Source organism: Lissotriton helveticus, chromosome 4_1 (assembly GCF_964261635.1).
Source record: "Lissotriton helveticus chromosome 4_1, aLisHel1.1, whole genome shotgun sequence".
Lineage (NCBI taxonomy): Eukaryota > Metazoa > Chordata > Amphibia > Caudata > Salamandridae > Lissotriton > Lissotriton helveticus.
Window position 1 is genome coordinate 487,035,194 of NC_136063.1, and position 21,181 is coordinate 487,056,374.

General features: G+C 43.7%; 1 protein-coding gene across 1 annotated transcript in view; it reads left to right on the forward strand.

Moving 5' to 3' along the window:
* Nucleotides 1-21,181, forward strand: part of CNGB3 (cyclic nucleotide gated channel subunit beta 3) — a 564,986-nt gene that overhangs the window by 290,132 nt on the left and 253,673 nt on the right. The window contains exon 10 of the mRNA XM_078686155.1: nucleotides 1,765-1,924. Within this exon, the coding sequence (XP_078542281.1) occupies nucleotides 1,765-1,924 (160 nt within the window). The remainder of the gene's footprint in view (nucleotides 1-1,764; nucleotides 1,925-21,181) is intronic.

Sequence of the window (21,181 nt, forward strand, 5' to 3'; positions counted from 1 at the left end):
CAATTTGGTAATCTTTGACCAAATCGTAAATTGGGTTTGTGAGTCAGTATTAGGAAGTGTAGCATCCTCCCAAGCCCAGGAGAATGCAAAGGAATACGCCACAAATGGAGCTCTGTATTGTACGTCTTTATTCCTCAGCATACAGTCATGTTCTGTTCTCTGACTACGTCATAATCGTTAATAACCACACCTTAACACCTGCCATCTAGTTATGCACTTCTTCTCTTGAGTCTGCCCAGACCGGCAAGGGTCCTAGCACACATAGCCTCACAACACTACAGGAAGGGGCTTGTGTAGAGCGTCCCTTCCTAATACCAAATCACAGTGGTATGTGTGAATGATTTCCGACCAAAATGCGGACACAAAACATTTGCATTTTACTACATAACTCACAAGGGACCCATTCACGTTTGTGAATGTTGGTAGAAACATTTTTAAGAGCAGGCAATGGTCCCACGGACCACTGCCTGCCTGAAAAAATGAAAATATAGGTTTTTATTTTTTGTTTCTAAATGCATCCTATGTTTCTTTAAGGAAAATGGGTGGCATTGAAAAAAAAGATTGCTTTATTTAAAAGCAATCACAGACATTGTGGTCTACTGATCTCAGCAGGCCACCATCCATGTAATTTTAGCAATTTCCAATGGGTCACAAACCGTGTCCTACCTCATTAATATTCATCAGGTAGGTCTATTTGCAACCCATTAGGAATCACAAAATGGGTTAATGACACATTTGTACATTGGTGTTTGCGATTACCAAATAGTGAATTGCAAAACTTCACTATTTGGTAATCGCAAACGATTATCTTTGTACGTGTGGCCCTTAACCTTATTAAAGGGCCCCATGAACAAAGGCTTTTTGTGGCCGCAAACAGTCTGATTTGCTTAACCATCCAATTTGTAATTGCAAAAAGGCTTTGTCACATGTACAAAGCCCTATTTGCAATTTGGTAACCTATTACTGAATCGCAAATTGGGTTTGCGAATCAGTATCAGGACTGGGCATATTCAGGGTGTCCCTTCCCAATATCAACTCTCAGTTGTATGTGTGAATGTTTTGTGACCGAAATGTTGTCGCAAAACCTTCCAATTTACCACTTAATTCAAGGAGGTAGCAACCCATTTGCAAATGGCAAGGGGTTCCGCAAGGACCCCTTCACCATTGTGATTGTTTGTTAAAGGAAGAGGAAGCAGTGATCTCAGGCAGTGGTCCCATGGGCCCCTGCCTACTCTTAAAAGATGAAAAGAAAACTTTTCATTGTTTCTTTTAAACACAACCAGTTTAAGGAAAATGGGCTGCATGTAAAAAAAAGCTTGCTTTATTTAAAAGCAGTCACAAACATGGTGGTCTGCTGACCTCAGCTGGCAACTATGCTTGTGATTTTAGCAATTTCCAATGGGTCACAAACCGCAAACTACCTCATTAATATGTGAGGTAGGTTTATTTGCAACCCACTGAGAATTGATAAATGTGTCAAAGATAAATTCGTACATTGGTGTTTGCGATTGCCAAAAAGTGAATTGCTAAATTTCGCTATTTGGTAATTGCAAACAATTACCTTTGTACTTGTGGTCCATAAAATCTAGTACTCTGTGAATTTGCATGTGCCTATGATGCTTCTTTTCCTGACCTGAAAAAGAGGTTTGAGAATCAGGCCCTAGAAGGGGAGAAGCATAAAGCTAATTGTAAAGAAAATTGCTTCAACTGACTGCATATTTATTATTGTAAGATAAAACACTTACTCAGGTTTTTTATTTGTAGATGCGAGATGTTATTGGAGCAGCAACAGCTGGGCAGAACTACTACCGTGCCTGTTTGGATGACACTGTTGGCTACATGAATACATACAAGATCCCTAAAGTCGTTCAGAACCGAATTCGCTCCTGGTATGAATTCACATGGGAATCACAAGGGATGTTAGGTAGGCAAATATATGTCTAACAAGTACAAACATACATTTGAAATCAATGCTGAGCTTGTCCAAATGCCACTAGAGAACCAAAAAGGTTAAGATCTGTATAACGTGATTGAGGTGTATTTACAATGTGCATAAATTCCATAAGTCTATACATTTTGGTTTTCTGCTCTTGGATTAGGAGTAAACTGTAATGGGACAAAGTAGTTATCTCGCCTGCTAAATGCCGATGGATGTGATATTTTTACTGAACACGTCCATCATACTGACCTATTATTATTAACGCAATCTACCTCATATGCCTACAAAGACTGCAAGCGCTTTACAACAAAACCTACCTCAAATCAAGCCAACGCAAATCCCAGACGAGTGGCCAGAGAAGAAGAAGTCAACCAGTTCACCAGCTCACAAAAAAACTGACTATATCCTTTAACTTCTAGGCATGAACGAACAATGATCAGGCATTTGCGTTAGACAGGTCTTACCTTGTAAGTGGACATGCTTAGAATAAGCAAACTAGAACAGCGCGATAGACTATCCCGAAGGTGTAGCGGGGTGGGAGGGACCTTGCTGTTGCATAAGCGGGGGGGTAAGGGAGGGAAGGGAGGAGGAGAGGGAAGGGAGAGGGTGTCCCGTCCGTTATGTTTGTTACGTTTGTCCCGTTTTCCTATTATGTCTCGTCCACGTCTCTGTCCATGTCCAAACCAAACTCGCCGACAGGCCGACTTGGTCAAACCATCCACCACAAGTAGGCAGTCTACAAGGGCCCATTACTGGCAGTACAGTAAACCATTTAGAAACCCAAATTGGCCAGCGATCAGTGACACAAGACCGTGAATAAAAAGAACACATTACAGACCGACCTGAAAATTGTATCCCTTAACGCCAAAGGTCTAAACCACCCGATTAAGAGAAAGAAAGTACTAGACTATCTTGCAAAGACTAAAAGCGATATTATCCTACTACAGGAAATAAAACTCTCCATGGATGACGCAAGTAAGCTTAGGGCAAGATGGATAGGCCAGACAGCCTGCTCACCAGCAGTGGGCAAAAAACTAGGTGTAATCACCCTGATTAGCAGCAAATCCAACATTACCATTGAGAAAGAACAGTATGACAAAGAGGGCAGACTACTGATCACACAGCTAAAAAGAGGTGTAGAATCCATTCGGGTAGCAAAGATATACGCACCAAACACAGAAGACACAACATTCTGGGAGGGGGTAACAAAAGAACTAGAGGAACAACAATCGAACCAAATGATCGTCATGGCAGGTGACTTCAACCTTGTACTGGACCACACCCTAGATAGACAATCAGGCTCCCAGACTCGACCTCCCGCTTCCCACAACAACCTAAAGAACATATGAACCAGATTCAACCTTAAAGACCTATGGCGTCTACAACACCCAGACACCAGAGATTACACATTCTATTCCAACCCACACAACTCCTACAGTAGAATAGACTACATCCTCATCTCAGGCTCTCACGCTCACCTGATAGAACACACAGATAAAGCGGCAAGAATCTCAGACCACTCCTGGATTAGCCTACATCTGACGGGCCAACACAATGAGAACATCACCCGCATGTGGCACCTCAACAACATCACCATGGCGAAACAGGAAGATAAAAATAGAATCGAAAGAGCCATCAAAGACTATATCAAAGCGAATGACACACCAGACATAGATACAAAAAGTCTGTGGGACGCCCTTAAGGCGACCATCAGGGGCAAATTAATAGAAATCAAAGCCAGAAGAGACAGAGAAACAAAAGCACAGTTAGATCAGCTAGAAAGCAACATCAAACAACTAGAAATTAAACACATCAGAGATACCTCGGACAAAGCCGCCCTTGCAGAACTCACAAGGAAAAAGTACAAATTCAACAGAATTCTAAGCGAACGAGCCGGTCTATGGATAAGAAAATACAAACAAATCTAGCTCTGCGAAGCAAACAAGCCGGGGAAAATCCTAGTGTCATATCTCAAACACAAACAAAGGCAACACTGTATTTCCACAATCACAGATGCACGCAACAAAACACACACCTGACACGAAGATATCCTACACACGTTCATGGAATTCTTTCAAGAGCTATACAAAAAAGACGACAACCTTGACCAGGACGGCTGCCCAGCCTACCTAGACAGTATGAACCTACCCACGATAACCATAGAGGAAGCTAAGACACTAGGTCAAGACATAAAAAGGGCAGAGATCACCACAGCCATTAGGGCACTAAAAGACAACAAAGCTCCAGGACCGGATGGATACACAGCGTCCTTCTACAAAACGTTCCAATACCAGCTACTGCCGGTCTTGACGCATGTTTTCAACCACTGTGGCACAGAAGGGTTAGTAACCAAATCAATGTCACAAGCCAACATAATTGTAATACCCAAAGAAGGCAAAGACGCACAATGTCCCAAAAACTAACGACCCATATCACTGATAAACTTAGATTGCAAATTATATGCCAAAATCCTACCCACAAGACTTAACAAAGTGCTCCCTCAGCTGATTGGCAGCACTCAGGTAGGATACCTGAAAACACGCATGTTGCACGACAACACAAGACTCCTCTGCCAGATAATAGAGCACTCGTCCAATTCATTTAACTTGGCGGTAGCAATTACGCTAATCGCAGAAAAGGCTTTTGACTGGGTATCTTGGCAGTTTCTAGAAAAGAGCATGTGTGCATTCAACCTAGGAGATAGCTTCACAAAGAAAGTCATGGCACTGTACAAGTGCCCCACAGCACAGATAGTTATAAATGGTACAACATCGGCCCAATTTAACCTCGAAAGGGGAACGAGACAGGGTTGCCCGCTAACCTGCTGCTGTTCCTTTTAGCACTCGAACCCCTGATTAGGGACATTCTAGCAAACAGAAATATAGCGGGCGTAACCATTAACAATACTACAGCCAAACTTGCAGCCTACGCGGATGACCTACTCATAATAACGGAAATCCCACCCAATCCATACCAGCACTCATGCACACCATCGAAACGTACGCTAAACACTCAGGATATAAGCTCAATAGAGATAAATCAGAATGCATGCCCCTAAAAATAAACACAACCAAAGAGATATTAGGAACCCGGCTTTGTCAAATATCTAGGCATCCAATTCGGGAAAAGCCTGAGAATCACCCTGGAGCAAAATGAGAAGGCAACACTAGATAAGATCAAAGGTCTACTAGAATCCTGGTCACCCAAGTTCATCACCTGGTGGGGGAGGATAGATACAGTGAAGATGATGATCACGCCCATTGTAAACTATCTTGCAGGAATGCTTCCCATGGCTTTCACAGATGAATTCCACAGAAAAATAGACCAAATGTTAAACAAATTCATATGGAGAGATAAGAAACCTAGAATAGGCCTCCAAAAACTCAGACTAGAGAAAAAGCTAGGGGGACTCAACGTAGCCAACCTGAGAATCTTTCAGACAGCCTTTATAGCCAGACAAGGAATGCACTGGATTCTCCCAAACCAGACATACACACCAACATCATGACTCTCTATTGAGAGAGCCATTCTATATAACACTGACCCCTTAACTCTCCTCACTGCCAACAAGCAGGCACAAAAAAACAACCCTATCTTTAAAATCACAAGACAAGCGCTGCTCAAAGTAGATCAGAAGCTTGAGCACAGCATCAGAAAGTCGCAATGGCTAACACTCTGGGCAAACCCCAAGATCAAATACAGAGGCAAGCCCCTTGACAATAAAGTCATGGAGAAGACTAGGTTTCTCTTATCCAGCGCAGTTGGAAGCAGTAGGGTCTCCCCACACTTTCAACTACCTGAAAGCACAACACGCACTTCCAGACATAGAACTATACAATTTCCTGGCAATCAAAACAGCCTTATCCAAGTTAAAGCTAACCAAGTACGAACCCTCAATCTTCCATTACATGGAAACTATAAACAAGACGGGCCACCAGGTCTCACAACTGTACAAACTCCTCTGCCCTATATCCACCAGACTCAACGCCAAAAACACCAACTACTGGGAAACACAGCTAGGTACCAAACTCACTGAACAAGAACTACAATCCTTTTGGGCAGCCCCCTCTAAAAACATAATATCGCAGGTCTTGGCACAAAAGAAATTCTGGCTACTACACCAAGCATACTGGACACCAGCGTGTCTAGCCTCGATAGGTCTGAGAGATAATGACAGATACTGGAACTGTGACACAGAAAAAGATGACCTCGCAAACCTCATCTATCACTGCAGTAAGGTCAGCAAATTCTGGGGGAAGGTGCTCAACTTCATCAACAAAACTGTAGGCTGCACTCTAGACCGAACATTCGCCACAACTACCACTGCCCATATCACAACTGACATAGCCACACAACAGGACAGATACCTCCTGGACTTCCTATTAACTACGGCAGTCAAAACTGTTCTAGCAAAATGGAAAGATACCTCCAAAGTCACATTCAGAGGGTGGCTGAACTGGATGACATTTCTCAGAGGAGCCGACAACACTGCTCTCAGACACACACCATGGAAGAACCCCAACAGAGCAATGTGGTCAAAACTAGACACATTCCTAAGCCCATACAAATCATCATGAAGAACAAAAATCCTGAACCTAATCAGCTATACACAATTCCAGGGCCGCCTAACGACCTGTCACTACACAACCACCCACCAACTTTATGTTCTGTGTACGTTTTATGTATCATCTATACACGCAACCATCAGCGATAACTTAAATGTTCAATGTTATATGTGCGAAAGAAGGAGGGGCAGTCTCGTGAAGACCGTAAAACCAACCAACGAACTTGACTCGAACAATATTACCACCAAAAGCCAGATTGTCCGATGTGAAAGTCCGAAAACATGTTTTTTTGTTGTATGTCACTTTGTTCTCTGTATCACGTAAAAACCAATAAAAATATTATTTTTAAAAAAAGGAAAATGACAATGCCTTTTGTTAATGTGTTTTGGAACCCTGCACTCAGTGCCTTGACACTCACTTTGTACTTATGGTTGTTAACTTTTGGAAACACGAGACCTATTGAAGTGAACAGCTATAAGTGCAGGGTGACTGTTGGGGCGCTGCGTGCAGTTTTTGAAAACACAAATAAAAGGCATTATCATGTACAATGCCAATAGCTCAAAGTCTTGCAATTATGAGACCTATTGCATTGTAAATGCTGGTTATTTGTGACAACGCATGGGTCTCACGGCCAGAGCTGCCGACTTTGTAGCTGGAGAATCAGGTTTGAGCCTCGGCGTCATCTCAGCATCTTATGATTCTAGACAAATCACGTAATCTTTTCTTGCCTAGCAAAAAGTGAATATGTCCTTGTGTATGTAACCGGTGCCCATGTAAAGCGATCCAGTACCTTCGGGTCGAGTATGCGCTATATAAATCTGCAAGTGTCACACGTTTGGCTGCTGAAGATCACTGACTCCCTTCCAAAGCAAACAATCACAAAAAGATCACTGTACCAAGGACAATGGTTAGCATGCGTCTAATCAACATGAGTGTACACAAATCTGGATATTTTACTATATAATTCCAGAAACAACCCCTCTCTCTTCACGGTAAGGTGTGTATTCTCTAATGTCTTGCTGTCCACAACAAACCAATGTTTGTTTCTAAAAACCTGGAGTTTATGGGTGGCATTCAACTCAACACGTCCAATGATGACTGCCCCCGTAAGACAGTACATCCACCCACAATTAGACAGATGAAAAAATGTGTGGTGGAAAGGAAGGCACCTCACGGGCGAACAACCCTCAGGGAACTTGGCAGATGTTACCAATTCTATGCCCCTTTCTCATCATTGGTTACCATTCCAATTCCAAAAGGAAATAAGTGTACAAAAGAAAGGAAATGTACAAAACAAAAACAAAAGGTGCGTGCAAAAAAGTGCTAGACAAGAAGCTAAATGAATAGCTCCCTAGTGTGACCAACATACAAAATGATAAAATCATCAGACACACTCATTATTTAACTTCCTGGGATGATACAAGGTCCTTGTTCCACACTTGTACGATTGATGCTTCAATCTACAATAGGGCGGAATTGTGCCAGATCAGCTGGTATGAGAGGACTTGGCTGATTGAGGTGTCCTAAAACGATGTCCAATATTGGTGCGATGACCGAGTGTTAATACCCTGATGAATCTGCCAAAAGCAATGGGGCAGTGAAACATGTCGGTGTCAGGTAGTGGTATGCGATATTAAGCTACCAGCCATTTTAACTCACCAGTACACACCAGTACTAATAATAAAGTTAAATAATGAGTGTGTCTGATGATTTTATCACTCTTGTATGTTGGTCACACTAGGGAGCTATTCAATTAGCTTTTTGTCTAGCACTTTTTTGCACGCACCTTTTGTTTTGTACATTTCCTTTGTTTTGTACACTTATTTCCTTTTGGAATTGGAATGGTAACCAATGATGAGAAAGGGGCATAAAATTGGTAACATCTGCCAAGTTCCCCGAGGGTTGTTCGCCCGTGAGGTGCCTTCCTTTCCACCACACATTTTTTCATCTGTCTAATTGTGGGTGGATGTACTGTCTTACGGGGGCAGTCATCATTGGACGTGTTGAGTTGAATGCCACCCGTAAACTCCAGGTTTTTAGAAACAAACATTGGTTTGTTGTGGACAGCAAGACATTAGAGAATACACACCTTACCATGAAGAGAGAGGGGTTGTTTCTGGAATTATATAGTAAAATATCCACATTTGTGTACACTCATGTTGATTAGACGCATGCTAACCATTTTCCTTGGTACAGGGATCTTTTTGTGATTGTTTGACTTGAGTGGAGGGTGATCCCTTCTGTATTTTGTTTTTCCCTCTTGGCTCCTTTGTGTTATTGCTCCCTTCCAAAGCACACAAATAATCTGAAAAGGTATCAGCTATGCATATAATTCCTGAACTGTAGGTGTGTTGTTCAAAAGAATAAAAATCATTCAACACAAAAAAAAGATGACTTTATATCTCTTCGTAAGTGCTGTAATCAGCATCATACAGTGTTTGCCCCTTTGGTTTAGAAAAGACTAAATATATTGTTCAAGATTCCTGGATTTTCGATCATGCCATTTAATGGTTATAAAAGTTATGTAGGAGTGTAAAACACGGCTGTTTTTTTTATTAATTTAGCCCATGTATTTTTTACTTTGCAATAATTATACTTAAGATATTTAAAAGTTAGAACAGTTAGGGACACCTTTCTAAACCTTATAATTAGATATTTAAGAATTTGTTTAAACCAATGGGACTGCTATTGTGTGGGTCTCTGGTTTGTTGCTTTGCAAGTTTACTGAACTGTTATATTTTCCGTGACTTCCACTACCTATTTCAATGCAGACTAAATTCTAAAAGTTCATGCTTAAACCACTGTTATACTTATCAGAAAGATAGAGACTGCCAGTACTTGGTAGGGGACAGGCTGTGTTCGTTTGAGAATAGCACAGATTTAGGGGGCTGATCTAAAGTTCACAGAAACAGTACTCCGTATTTAGAGCTATCCACCACCCCAGCAGACATCACTTACAAATCGCAGGAAACACCATCACAGCAGTTCCAGTCAATGCATTGAAAGTGTGCCATGTGACTCCATTAATAAGATGGTGCCATACAGCCCACTTTCAAAAAACATTTTTTATTAAAAAAAAAAATCCTTTTACTTTAACTTGGCACCACAATTTGGATGGCAATGTGTGAAAGTAAAAACTGGCCATTTTTATGCCCACTCTAAATAGGGTAGGTAGACAAATGACCTAACCTCTGATGGTCCTTACTCTGTTAGGCTTTAAATTAATTGAAGCGCAATTCTCCACAATTTACTGTGAATCAAGATAACAGTACCTTAATAGGCAGTAGACACCAAGATTTATATCAACACTACATTACTGAAATTTCTGATACTTTGGCAAAACTTTGGATAACAACAATGGTAATGAGAGACTTTGGCAATATTTTTCCATGAAGTAAAACATCCCTTTGTTTGGTCCTGGCCTCACATTATGGCTCTCCAGTTCATATCGGAGAGGAAGCGGGTTCAAATTGGTAAGTGGCGATTTGATTTTGACAAGATGGACTAACTTGGCAATCCAGATCCAGCGGGAGTGATGAGAGCTTCTGCTCCTCTCCAAACTCACGGCCAACCTTACAACAATATGTAGGATGGAAATACGCTTGGAGAAAGGGGAATGGCTGGCACATGAGATAGACCCTGGATACTGTAACACTGAATGGTCTCGCAGCAGGGCTTGGTCTGCATTGCAGGAGCATTGCTATCTAAAGATAAGAGAAGCATCTGATATAGGCTAACTTCTAATATATAATATACATGGTGACACTCTCTGTATTTCCAACTCCCTATTCTGGAATGAAACTCAACATTTTCCCAGAAATATTAGATGATGTCCTTCCGTGGCTTATATAACATTCAAGTTAACAGGTTGATAACTGTAATATGCCAAGCATTAAATAACACAGAGTTAGTAGTTCAGGTACACGTCCAGCAATCACAAACATGCTCTAATTGATATTTTAATACCATATTTATTTTTCAAACAATGACAAGTCTGTATGAACGGGTTTCCACTGACTTCTCTTGTACAAACAATGTGATGAATATTGAGTTATCTGTCCTAATGGCTGACTCATTGAGGAAATAAACAAATTGCAAAACAGAGTTTATAATCCTGAGGGATGACTCCTTGTGAAAGCTACAAAAGTGCAAAAACAGAATTCATTTCTAATGGATGACTCCTTGAAAAAAGATCAAGTCAATATTCTTATGCAAATGTACAGTGAGCATACTTTTCTGGTGCCAAAGATGACTTTTATCGACTTATCAGAGTAACGTTTCAAAGGCTCCAAACGTAAACAAGAAGTCCAACGTATTGCGATTTCCCAGCAAGGTCGCTATTGAACTTAAGTAATTTTGACTCGAGGTATTCAAGAGAATCACCAGTGTTAGCGATTATTGTGACAGTCGTGTAGCACGATGCAATCCTTCTTGCCGTTAATCCTCTGTTCAGCATAGAGAGTTCATCTGTAATGTATCATCTCATAGCCAAGCACAAGGTGATAGCAAATTGCAGGGTAGTCTTCTTCCTGGACTCAGGAGTGGTCAGGGACTGGGACTGGGATGAGTGATGTGTTTCAACTAATGCTAAGTGAAGTACTTACTCACAGCTCTCACGGAAGGCAGAGTGCGATACATTAGTGATTAATGACCGACCAAGCAACAGACAAAAAAAAAGAGATTTGGTGGTTGCCAGGATTCATACAATGTGTCGTATTGATGCCCCTATTTTCAAAAGTGATTTGGCCTCTTCGCATCGGACAGTTTATTAATGTACAGGTACAGATGTGCTCAGACTGTCAGTCACCCCCGTGGCTAAACATGTTTTTCCATGATGAGAGAGAGCTGGGACTGGTGCTGGGGATGAGAGGTGTGGAAAGCTGTGACCATGTCCAGCCCCTGAACTGATGGATTCACCATTACTTCACATTTGAGTAAGTCAGGAATTGACACATATTTGAAGCAACCCAGTCAGAGGGAGGAATGTGACACCTTACAATTTAACACTCCATTTCTTTTTCACATTGTAACTTTTTCTTTAGTTGTGATCTTGTGTACAGCTCACATGAGTAAGCTGCCACTCCCACATTTGAACTTGGCTGGACCATGTAAAAATGGGGTGTGCTTAGTTAACTGTTATTAGAACATTGCAATGTTGGGAGCTTCATTGAAAACAATGGAGTGCTCCAGGCTTATAATGGCTGGTATAAGCCTGGAGCTCCAACATTCCAATGTTTCTTTGTTCACAGCTCTGGCTGTAAACAAAGGTTTCAGGGAGCCTGAGGGGATTCCAATCCCCTTGTGCTCCCTGAAGGCTTTGTTTTATTTGTTAGAACATTCTGCCCTCTAGTGGCAGAATGTTCTAATAGCCTTATAGCCCTTCGTAGCTGGGCTATACCAGCTATTAAAGTCCCTCTTCCTTGTTAAAGGCCCGAGCCGAACGCTGGAGAGGGCCTTTAATAGCCGGTATAGCCTGCTACGCAGGCTATATCATTTAGTGAAAGAGTGGAATATGAGCCCTTGGCGTTCATTCTAGGGAGTTTTGTTCAGGTTTGTACAGCCCCTCTTGTGTCATTAACCCTATCAGTACACTGGTTCCCAAGACTCCTAACTGACCACATTTATGCTTTCTTATTCTCACTTGCATTGTGGGGAACCCAGTCCATGATGCACCCTAACATCCCCTTTCGTACCCAACCTTGGGAGACAATTATCGGCCTGTCCAGCATTCTTATTCATCACTGTGTGATAGGTTGCAGGCCTGTAGGGTATCAGATTCAGAGAAGGGAGAAGTCGGGCGTAGCCTACTCACATGTGACAACAGAACATTTATTGAAGCTTCATTACAAATTTCTTTTTTACACAGAATGTCAGGGGTGGCATGGCTGATGAAAAGCCATATGTTTTTTGCATACTAAACTGCAGCTCTTTTCATTTGCTACAAGAACCTAACTTATTCAGGGTTGATTGGGAAAGTCTTCATAGAAGATGGACCAACCAATTGCTTTATAACTAGTATTCCTCCTTTGCAAGGGAATTTTATTTTGGATTTGAACAAGGTTTCAATTAAAAACACCTCTGTGCAGGTGGAGAGGGAGAAGAGGTAATTCATGGGTGAGGTGTCCACTACAAGGTGAACCCCTGTATATTGGTAGCATATATACCCTTAATGTGTTGCAGAATTCCTGCATCAAGAGATTGGCAGACACAAGGGGTAGTGTATGCTCACTTAAACTGTGGGGATGTGACTTCAACTGTGTTGTAGTACCAGCACTTGAGCAATCTTACCACCCTTTGTTCAGGATTTGTAATAAACAACCACACTGGTCTTTTGGAACTGACTAGCACAATGGGAACTTCATTTTATTTTTTGCAGCACTTATCCAAAACATAGAAAATACTTATTTTGCTCCCCGAGGCACACATTGCAGAAAATATATGATACATTCCTAATACATGTAGGATATACTTGTTTTGTGAAAAACAATATTTCATACATGGCCAACTGGTTTTGAGACCCTCCTTCTCTTATACATCCTCTGGAGATTGTTTCATCTATAATTCGAAGAATTCTCTCTCCGTCTTTTCTGGCATAAGCATCCTGCATACCTGATGTTCCTATATAACTCACCTAAATGTTTAACACTAATTAATGATAATATTTCAAGACCTTTTCATGAATATGAAACATGTCTTGTTTTTTACCCTGTAGATACAATAGGCTCACAATTCTTTCCTGATGAAGATCTCATACTGTTGAGATCGAAACGCTGCTGACCCTTCTACAAACAAACTCCTTAAAATTCTTAAACTTAATTTAAAAGGGGTTTTTGCTTTTGTTGTCAATGCTATGTATGTTTTTAAAATCGTTCTTTTTCACTCAGCTGTGAAAACAGGATCTACAATCTGCATGTAATAATATAGTGAATATTTTTAATAAATGAATTACTTTTCAATGTTCACTTGCGTCCCGTCCTATACATAGTTTCTTCAAAATTAACTTGTGTCAAAGAGGTACTGAATGATTAAAAAATTACCCCTCTTTGAAAATATTTAACATATTTATCTTTACCTGGACCAGTTGGCCTTGTATGAACCATTGTTTTTCACAAACATTATCTGAAACCCCAAGTTCTATTGATATTTGTTTTAGCAAAACAACCAACGTGAGCAGAACTGTGTCTGACCACAGCTCACTGCTAATTAAGTTAGTGGGGGATTGGTCTTTCACTTGTATCCTGACGTGGCACATTAAGACAACTGTATTGCATTATGCAGCCTGTAAGGAAACATACATCAAAGACTTTGTGTGAATACTGGTCCCTTGGACACAGCGGAATTGAATTGATAGCGTTTAGATGGTGGCGAATGGAACACGTTGAAGGTGGGTCTCTGGTACCCACAGCAAACTACTCACAGAACTGACTGTATTAAAGATGCAATTTCAGGTGCGTCTCAGACCATGCTCTTGATGCATAGCTCCTGGCAGAGAGCCAGGCATACTGTTATACAGAGCACCTGCAGTGCTTCGATCACCACTGGTGTGCTGCTAGACAATGCTTGCAAAATAAAGAGGTGTGGGAAATCCTTTCTTGGTTGTTACACAGTGAGGCTGCCAGGAGTGAGTTCATGACTTTGATGGCTGATGACGGTTCCTAGTTTGTTCACAGGATAATATTAAAGGGGTGTTTTTCAATTACTTTGCTCTGACAAATACCCATACTCCACATCTACACCAGGGCAAGGTGATTGCACCAAATGCTGGCCTAAAAGGTAATTGCTTGTTACATTAATGAAGGCATGGTTGATCAAAGCCTCCATCAAGTTGCTGGGTTAAGTGAAGATCCAGGAGGAGTTTAGTGATGCTTGTCTAGGGTTCTAAAGTTAACTTAGTGTGCATGCAAGGAATAGAGGCTTCCACCATTCATGATGGGAGCAATAGAGGCAGTGGTCCCTTAGCCTAAGTATGGATCCACTCAACAGTTCCTCAAACCACTGTGTTCTCAGAAAGCTGACTGCGTTTAAATTATTGACTGTTGTGATGCCTCTAGGCCATCCTGACCAGAAGGTTTTATCCCAGGTAAAAACACATCCTCTCCTGAAGCTAAGGGATAAGGAACTGCTGACTGATGACCCACTGTCTTTGGTTGCCTCCCTGGTCATGGTTAAGGCATTTAACAAACTTGGCTGAAATTAACTATAGATGTTTTTGATTAATTGAATTTTGGCCCAAAACTGGGAGGCTACATATACCTGTAACAGCTAGCTGATCTCAGACCAGTGCCAGTTAGAATGGGGTAAGTTGTCCTTGTTCCTCCTGCAGATTACAACCAAGGCTTTTATTATTCTGGTATGTGTCTTTGATGCACCATTCGCCAACTAGTCTGGGTACCTCTTTGAACAGGTGGAAGTAGAATCTCTCACCTCTCTTTATCTCAAATTGCACATAGATTGTTAAACATAATTTAATTCATATTAGATGAAGTTGGGCTGTCTAAAGAGAGAAAAGATATGTGCCAAGTGGAAGCCAGATGTATTTAGGTCATGATGTTCAAGGGAGCATAGAGGCATAGGTATCCATGTTGTTGTTACACTAGACTAAGGGCCTTATTTAAGAGGCCCTTACACCACTGTTGCGTCACTTTTTGAGAAGCTGCGGTGGCGTGAAAAATGTGCCACACTGTGCCATACTTGCAAAGGGATGCTTCTAGGCAGATGCATCCCTTTGTAAACCCCGCCACTACATTATACCAGCGACTGTTATAATATATACAGGGTGGGTGTTACGGCGCAGAAAAGGCTCGTAGAAAGGTTACAGTGAAATCTATGAGTTTCAATGCAACACTTCTACGGCTTCACTGCGTCAAATCCTTACACCAGCTTGAAGCAGTCGTAAGGGGTGACGCAAGCCTTTTCACTTGGGGCTTGCCCTATGTTAAATGACACATTGCTGGAGTTGCGTTTGTTTCCAGACACACTCAAGCAATGAGTCATTTTTGCACGGACACATATGGCAGGATTCCTGCCGTATCTGTCATTCCTTGCAACATGGAGCACAGTACAGTAAATACGGTGCATCCATGGTGTCGCAAGGAAGGTGCACTGAAAAGTGCATCATCGCTGTTTTACCGCAACAATGCAACACTTCATAAATGAGCCATTCTGGAATAATTCTGCAAGTGTTGTAATGCCCATTGTAGATAATTGCTGAATGGCAGGGGGCTCATAGGATAATGCTCATATGATAAGGGCAGGATAGGGTTGTTACGTATTGGGAGGTACGGGGAGAATAAATGTCCTGTGGCCATGAGTTGAGCCAAGGAAGGACATGCATGAGACGTTCTGGTAACTGTGTCAGCGTCGAAAATTCAATCAAAGGCTAAGTGGTAAAAAGCAGTGATTTTCGTTCAGGTGTATTTGGGTTTGTCGGATATAGCTTAGCCCCTGCTATTACCTGGTGGTAAATGCGTGCTTGTCTTTAGTACCTAGTAGTCAAAGGTACATGTAAATTGGTACTTTGTATGGATTGCAAGTTAATTTCCAGGAAGTCCCCCTACTTCCTCTATCCAGGATGGTTTCTTCTACAATCAGGCTCTTGATTCCAGCTATCTTGATAGTGCTTAGCTTTTGCACAAAATGCAAATCTCTGAAACATCCCTGTCCTTTTAACCTGGAAACCATTTACTGCTGTCAAAGACTAAGGCTCCTTGTGCATAATAAAATCATCTAAGTTCCATGCATCTCAGCCATCTGTCTAATCCCAAAATGTTAGACTTTCTATTTCTGGACAAAATTCTATTTTCTCCCATGTGGGGGTAAAAGTCAAGACGAAGAAGTTTAACATAACCATTTAACTTCCCAGTGTTCAATATAGGACTGGGTCAAAAACCACTGTCATCCAAGATGAGTCCCACGACGTGACACTGATCAACACTGTCCCATTTTGTTTTAGTCAGATTCCACCCACATATGTCTCTTGAGATTTGGGACACACAGCAATCCCCGCAAAATATAGCTAATCTATACCTTTTGAACTAGGTTTGCCTTCTATTTTTCCCTTATGAAGCTGTTAGACCTGTCAGCCCTTTGGGTGGTCCCTCCTTATTTTTCTCCCCTTTTTGCCTTTCATTTTCTTTTTGTCTACTACATTTTTTTTTGTGTTGACCTTAGGTCCCTGGGCGCTCCATTGTTACTAATTAACAATGAAGCGCAGGTGCTCTTCTAAAATGGAGGAGATGTAGGAGGTCATCTACAAAATGGTGGCCTGCCAACTGTCAAGTTTTACCTCATAGCTTAGTGCCAAAGGGTGACATGAGGGGTTCCAGAAACTTCTGGTCCTCTCTGGACACTCTGGGCCCAGGCTATATAAGGTGGAATGTTGGACGGCCATTTTGGGTAGTTGTGTCCAGTCAGGAGTATAAGCTGTGGAGTGAGGAGGTCGGTGCACAGAAGGGGTTTGATTGCCTCCAGGGGCTGCCCCCCTTCCTGTTGATGCCACCCCCGTCCGTTGACCTGACCCTGTGGAAGCTCCTCATCTGTGACCAGTGTGAGGAGGGATAACTGAACTCATCCGCCCCTGGCTGTCCATTGTGATCGCCAGGCTATTGAGGGTCCCCATTTCACCTGGAGGAAAAGGTGGTGAGTGGAACCCCAAGGGAACTTCAACCGCTGCATGCTCGTCCCTAGAGTTAGAGGATCCTGTCGGTTGGCGCAGACAAAGTACCCCCCCTTTCTTTCATTTTGGAGGAATTTCGTGACTAGAAACAGTGACCGGATCATCACCATAGTGAAGGGGAAGTGCTGACTGATAAAGGAGTCTTTCATCATAGGCTCAGGGCCCCCCCTCCCCTGGGCGCTGTAAAGGCTTGATCCCAACTGACTAATTCCAATAAAGGAAGGGAGGAAAGACTTACTCCAGTGCCCCTCAGGATCGATACAGCATTGCCTCAGCCCTGGTGACATTCCGTTGGTGCTTCTGCCCCGAGTCTCTACCGCTGTGGGCCGGCAGAGAGAGCGTGCCGGTCCCGCTTCCCTGAGATCTTGCACTGGAGAGGGGGGGGGGGGGCGCTGAGGCCTCGGAGTGCCGCCCGGTGGATTTCTGGGAGCACTGGTGCTTGAGGGGGCCGGCTTGCCTGACAGGAGTGACACGGATGGGCGTTGCCGGCTGCCCCAGTCGACGATTGTGAGGAGGCGCAGTCTTGGCCTGGGAGGGAGCGGGGAGAGCCTGGTGTTGTTGCCGCTGTCTGCTCTCTCTCTTCCTGATGATCGCTCATGACAGCAGGCCGGGGAGAGCACGGTGAAGGCCTGAGAGATCGGAAGTGGGAGAAGGGTATCAGCGAGGGCCTGAAGCGTTCCTGTTATCTGCTCACCTTGCTTCCAGCTCAGAATCAGGAGGCTGAGGGCATGGATTAGAAAGCTCTGCTGGCCTTTGGAAGTGCAAGTAGGCCGGCAAGAGCAAGGGAGAGAGTTGGTAAGGCCCCGGAGGGGCAAAAGTGTATTATTTATGTTAAAAACTTGCCTGCCTGGATTTCCACATCGAGTAGTTGGTGGGACCAACGTGGAGCAGCTTAATTTGCAGGGAGACAGGAGAGAGTTGGTAATTATATAGAAGGAGTGGTGGGCAAGCATTCTGGCAGGAAAAGAAGGCCACTGACTAGGCTAAGCGACAAGCTAAGCGTCAGATATAATTTACATTTGCCTACCTGACTTCAAGTTAGAAGACAACCATAGGAAGGAGTGTAATTACCTGCCTGCTTTATTTACGAAGAGTCACATGGTTCCCCCACCGGTTATTGAACTGCTGCAATTGCCAATTGATTTAACTTTTAAAAAACCTGCTGCTTGACCTAATTCTGAACTGCAAGTTACCTGAGAAGTTAGGTGGTGTGAAATTGTTAATCTCTTGGCCTGCTGTGAACTGTTCTATTATCAAATGAAATGTCATGTTTTTATTGAAACGATTAATTATAGGTAGAAGTGCTAAAGATGTAAAGTTATTTACGGCTAGAAACTAAAAAGGTTCTAAAGCATAAGATAAAGCATTTTCTATTTTTCTAAAAGACGGTGTGGTGTCATTTTTGAGTGGAAGTACGCTGGGTTGCTGTGGTGAGTGTGACGCAAGTACAACACAAATGCGTTGGAGTTTGGCCTTCCCACTTTGTGTCAAGCTACCCTAGTCGGACCGGTGACCCCGGGTCCAAGATATTGGTGTTCAGTGGTGGGATCAGGGCTTGTGCTTGCGCTCACTTGACAGTGTCCCAGTGTGCACCACGCACCTTACACCTGAATATTTGTTTTTCTGATTGGAGTTTTCTCCTAGTTGGTCTCCCTTGTTGGATATTTTTGGTTTTTCCAAAATCCTTTCTGGTGGTGGTTATAAATAGTTCTTATTTGACGCCTCTCTCTTGAGTAACCCAAACAAATGTCTGAGGGCCCGTCTAGCAAAATGGAGTTTGAGCTGAATGAGTTAGAGACTTACTCAGTGGCGCAACTTAGGGAATTTTGCCAGGAAAAAGGGGTGTTCTTTAAGCGTGGTGCGAAGAAAGCAGAAATCCAAACCAGCTTGAGAGCATGGGTAACAGCTCACCCAGATGGGGAAAGGGGGGAGGAAGAAGGGGAGCCTGACACCATCACAGAATTGGACATGCTGTACCAAACCGAAGAGGGGAATCTGTTACCAGGTCCTGGGACACCTTCGAGGGCGGGCAGTAGTGTGTCTGGAAGAAGCCTATCTTCAGCAGAATTAGCGGATAGGAGGGAGAAGAGACAACTAAAATTGGAGTTGGCCCGATTGGAGAAGGAGCGGGAGGATAGGAGGTTTATCCATGAACTCACTTTAAGGGAGTTAGACCTCAAAGCCCTACAGATAGGGACCCCCAGTAATCCTATTGGTGGCAGCGTACCTAAGGAAGTTACCAGGGAGCCTAGACCCTATTTGCCCAAAGATGTAGTTGCCGGTTTTAGTGTAGGAGATGACATTGCCAAATAGTTGGCTGCCTTTGAGGTCGCGCTAAGAGCCCATGGGATTTCAGAAAGTCATTGGGGGGGTGGACTGTACAAGTACATGCCTCCAGTGGGGAGGGATGCTCTTTTAGCTCTGGAGCAGGAGGAACAGACCAATTACCCCACAATGAAGGTTGCCTTGATCAGAAAGTTTGGGCTGACCCCTGAAACATATCGGCAAAAATTTCGGAACAGCCACAAACTAACTACACAAAACTGGGTGGATTTTCTGGACCACGCTAAAAAGGCCTTAGAGGGTTGGGTACAAGGCAGTGAGGTGACTGATTATGAGGGGTTGCACAATCTGTTCCTGAAGGAGCACCTCCTCTAGAAATGGTTTCCGGAGCTGCGTCAACACCTGGTGGACAGCAAGCTGACTAACCCTAGGAAGCTTGCAGAGGAGGCAGACGTTTGGGCTAGTACCCGGGTGTCCTCAAAGGGGACTGGAGGGGATTCCCAAAGGACTGGTCAGGGCACTCCCCATAAGAAAGAGGGGGGAGACAAAAAGAAGGAGTTCTCGAAAGGCCCCCAACGTAGCTTGCAGGGGAAGGGGTCAGGTTTCACTCTCAAGGTTAGCCAACAAAAAAACCCTTATCCTGACCATAGTCAGCAGCCTAGGGTTGTCCGCTGTTACGAGTGTGGTGAGATTGGGCACTATAAGGGGGATACCAAGTGCCCCAAGAGACCACACCCTCCCACTGGAGGAAAAAATCCTGGGGTGGCGAGTGCAGTGCTCGGGGAGGAGCTGCCCTTAGATAAGGGAGGTGAGTGGGCAGGGCTAACCCTAGTGTCCCTGGGAGACAGTGAGATGGTTCCTAAGATCCATGTGCCCCCAAATACCACCAAGTTTGGGCAGTGGGTCACCATCAATGGCCAGAGAGGGGAGGCTCTGAGGGACACATGTGCCAGCATGACCATGGTAAGGAGTCAGCTGGTGTCCCCAGAGCAGGTGATTCCAAACGTTCTCAACCCAGCTGTGATGGCAGACGGCAGAATAGGTCACTATCCTATGGCCGAAGTTCCCTTCGAGTGGGGAGGGGTCGCGGGTCTTTTACTAGTTGCGGTAAGCCCTGCCGTGCCAGTCGATTGTCTATTGGGAAATGACCTGGAGCACAATGCTTGGAAGGAGGTGGAATTCCGGACACATACAGAAATGCTGGGATCACCTGATAGGACCTATGCAAGCACACGGTCCGCGACTGCCCGGAGGGGGAGTTCGCAAGGGCTGGAGCCTGGAACAAAGGCACAGCCAGCTGCCAACAAGGGAAAGATCCGGGGACCGGGGAAACCTGCCTCGGAGTCCATACCCCATGAGATGGATGGGACACCTGAGGTGGTGGACCCGAAATCCACGGAGGGGGATGTTGTCTCCCTGGAGGACTTACCTATCCCCGCAGAGTGGCATGTGGAGGGAGGACCTACCAGGGAGGAGTTTTGTCAAGGGCAGAAGGAGTGCCCTACCCTTGAGGGTCTGAGGCGACAGGCCGAAGCCCAGGCAGCAGGTAACATTTCAGGGAACTTTCACATTTATTGGGAGGATGGCCTCCTCTACAACGAACCCAAGGCTCTGGTGCACGGTTGGTCACGGGCCTTGGTAGTTCCTCAGCGTTACCGAGCCTTTCTCTTAGAGTTGGCTCATGAGATTCCTTTGGCAGGACACCTGGGCCAGGACAAG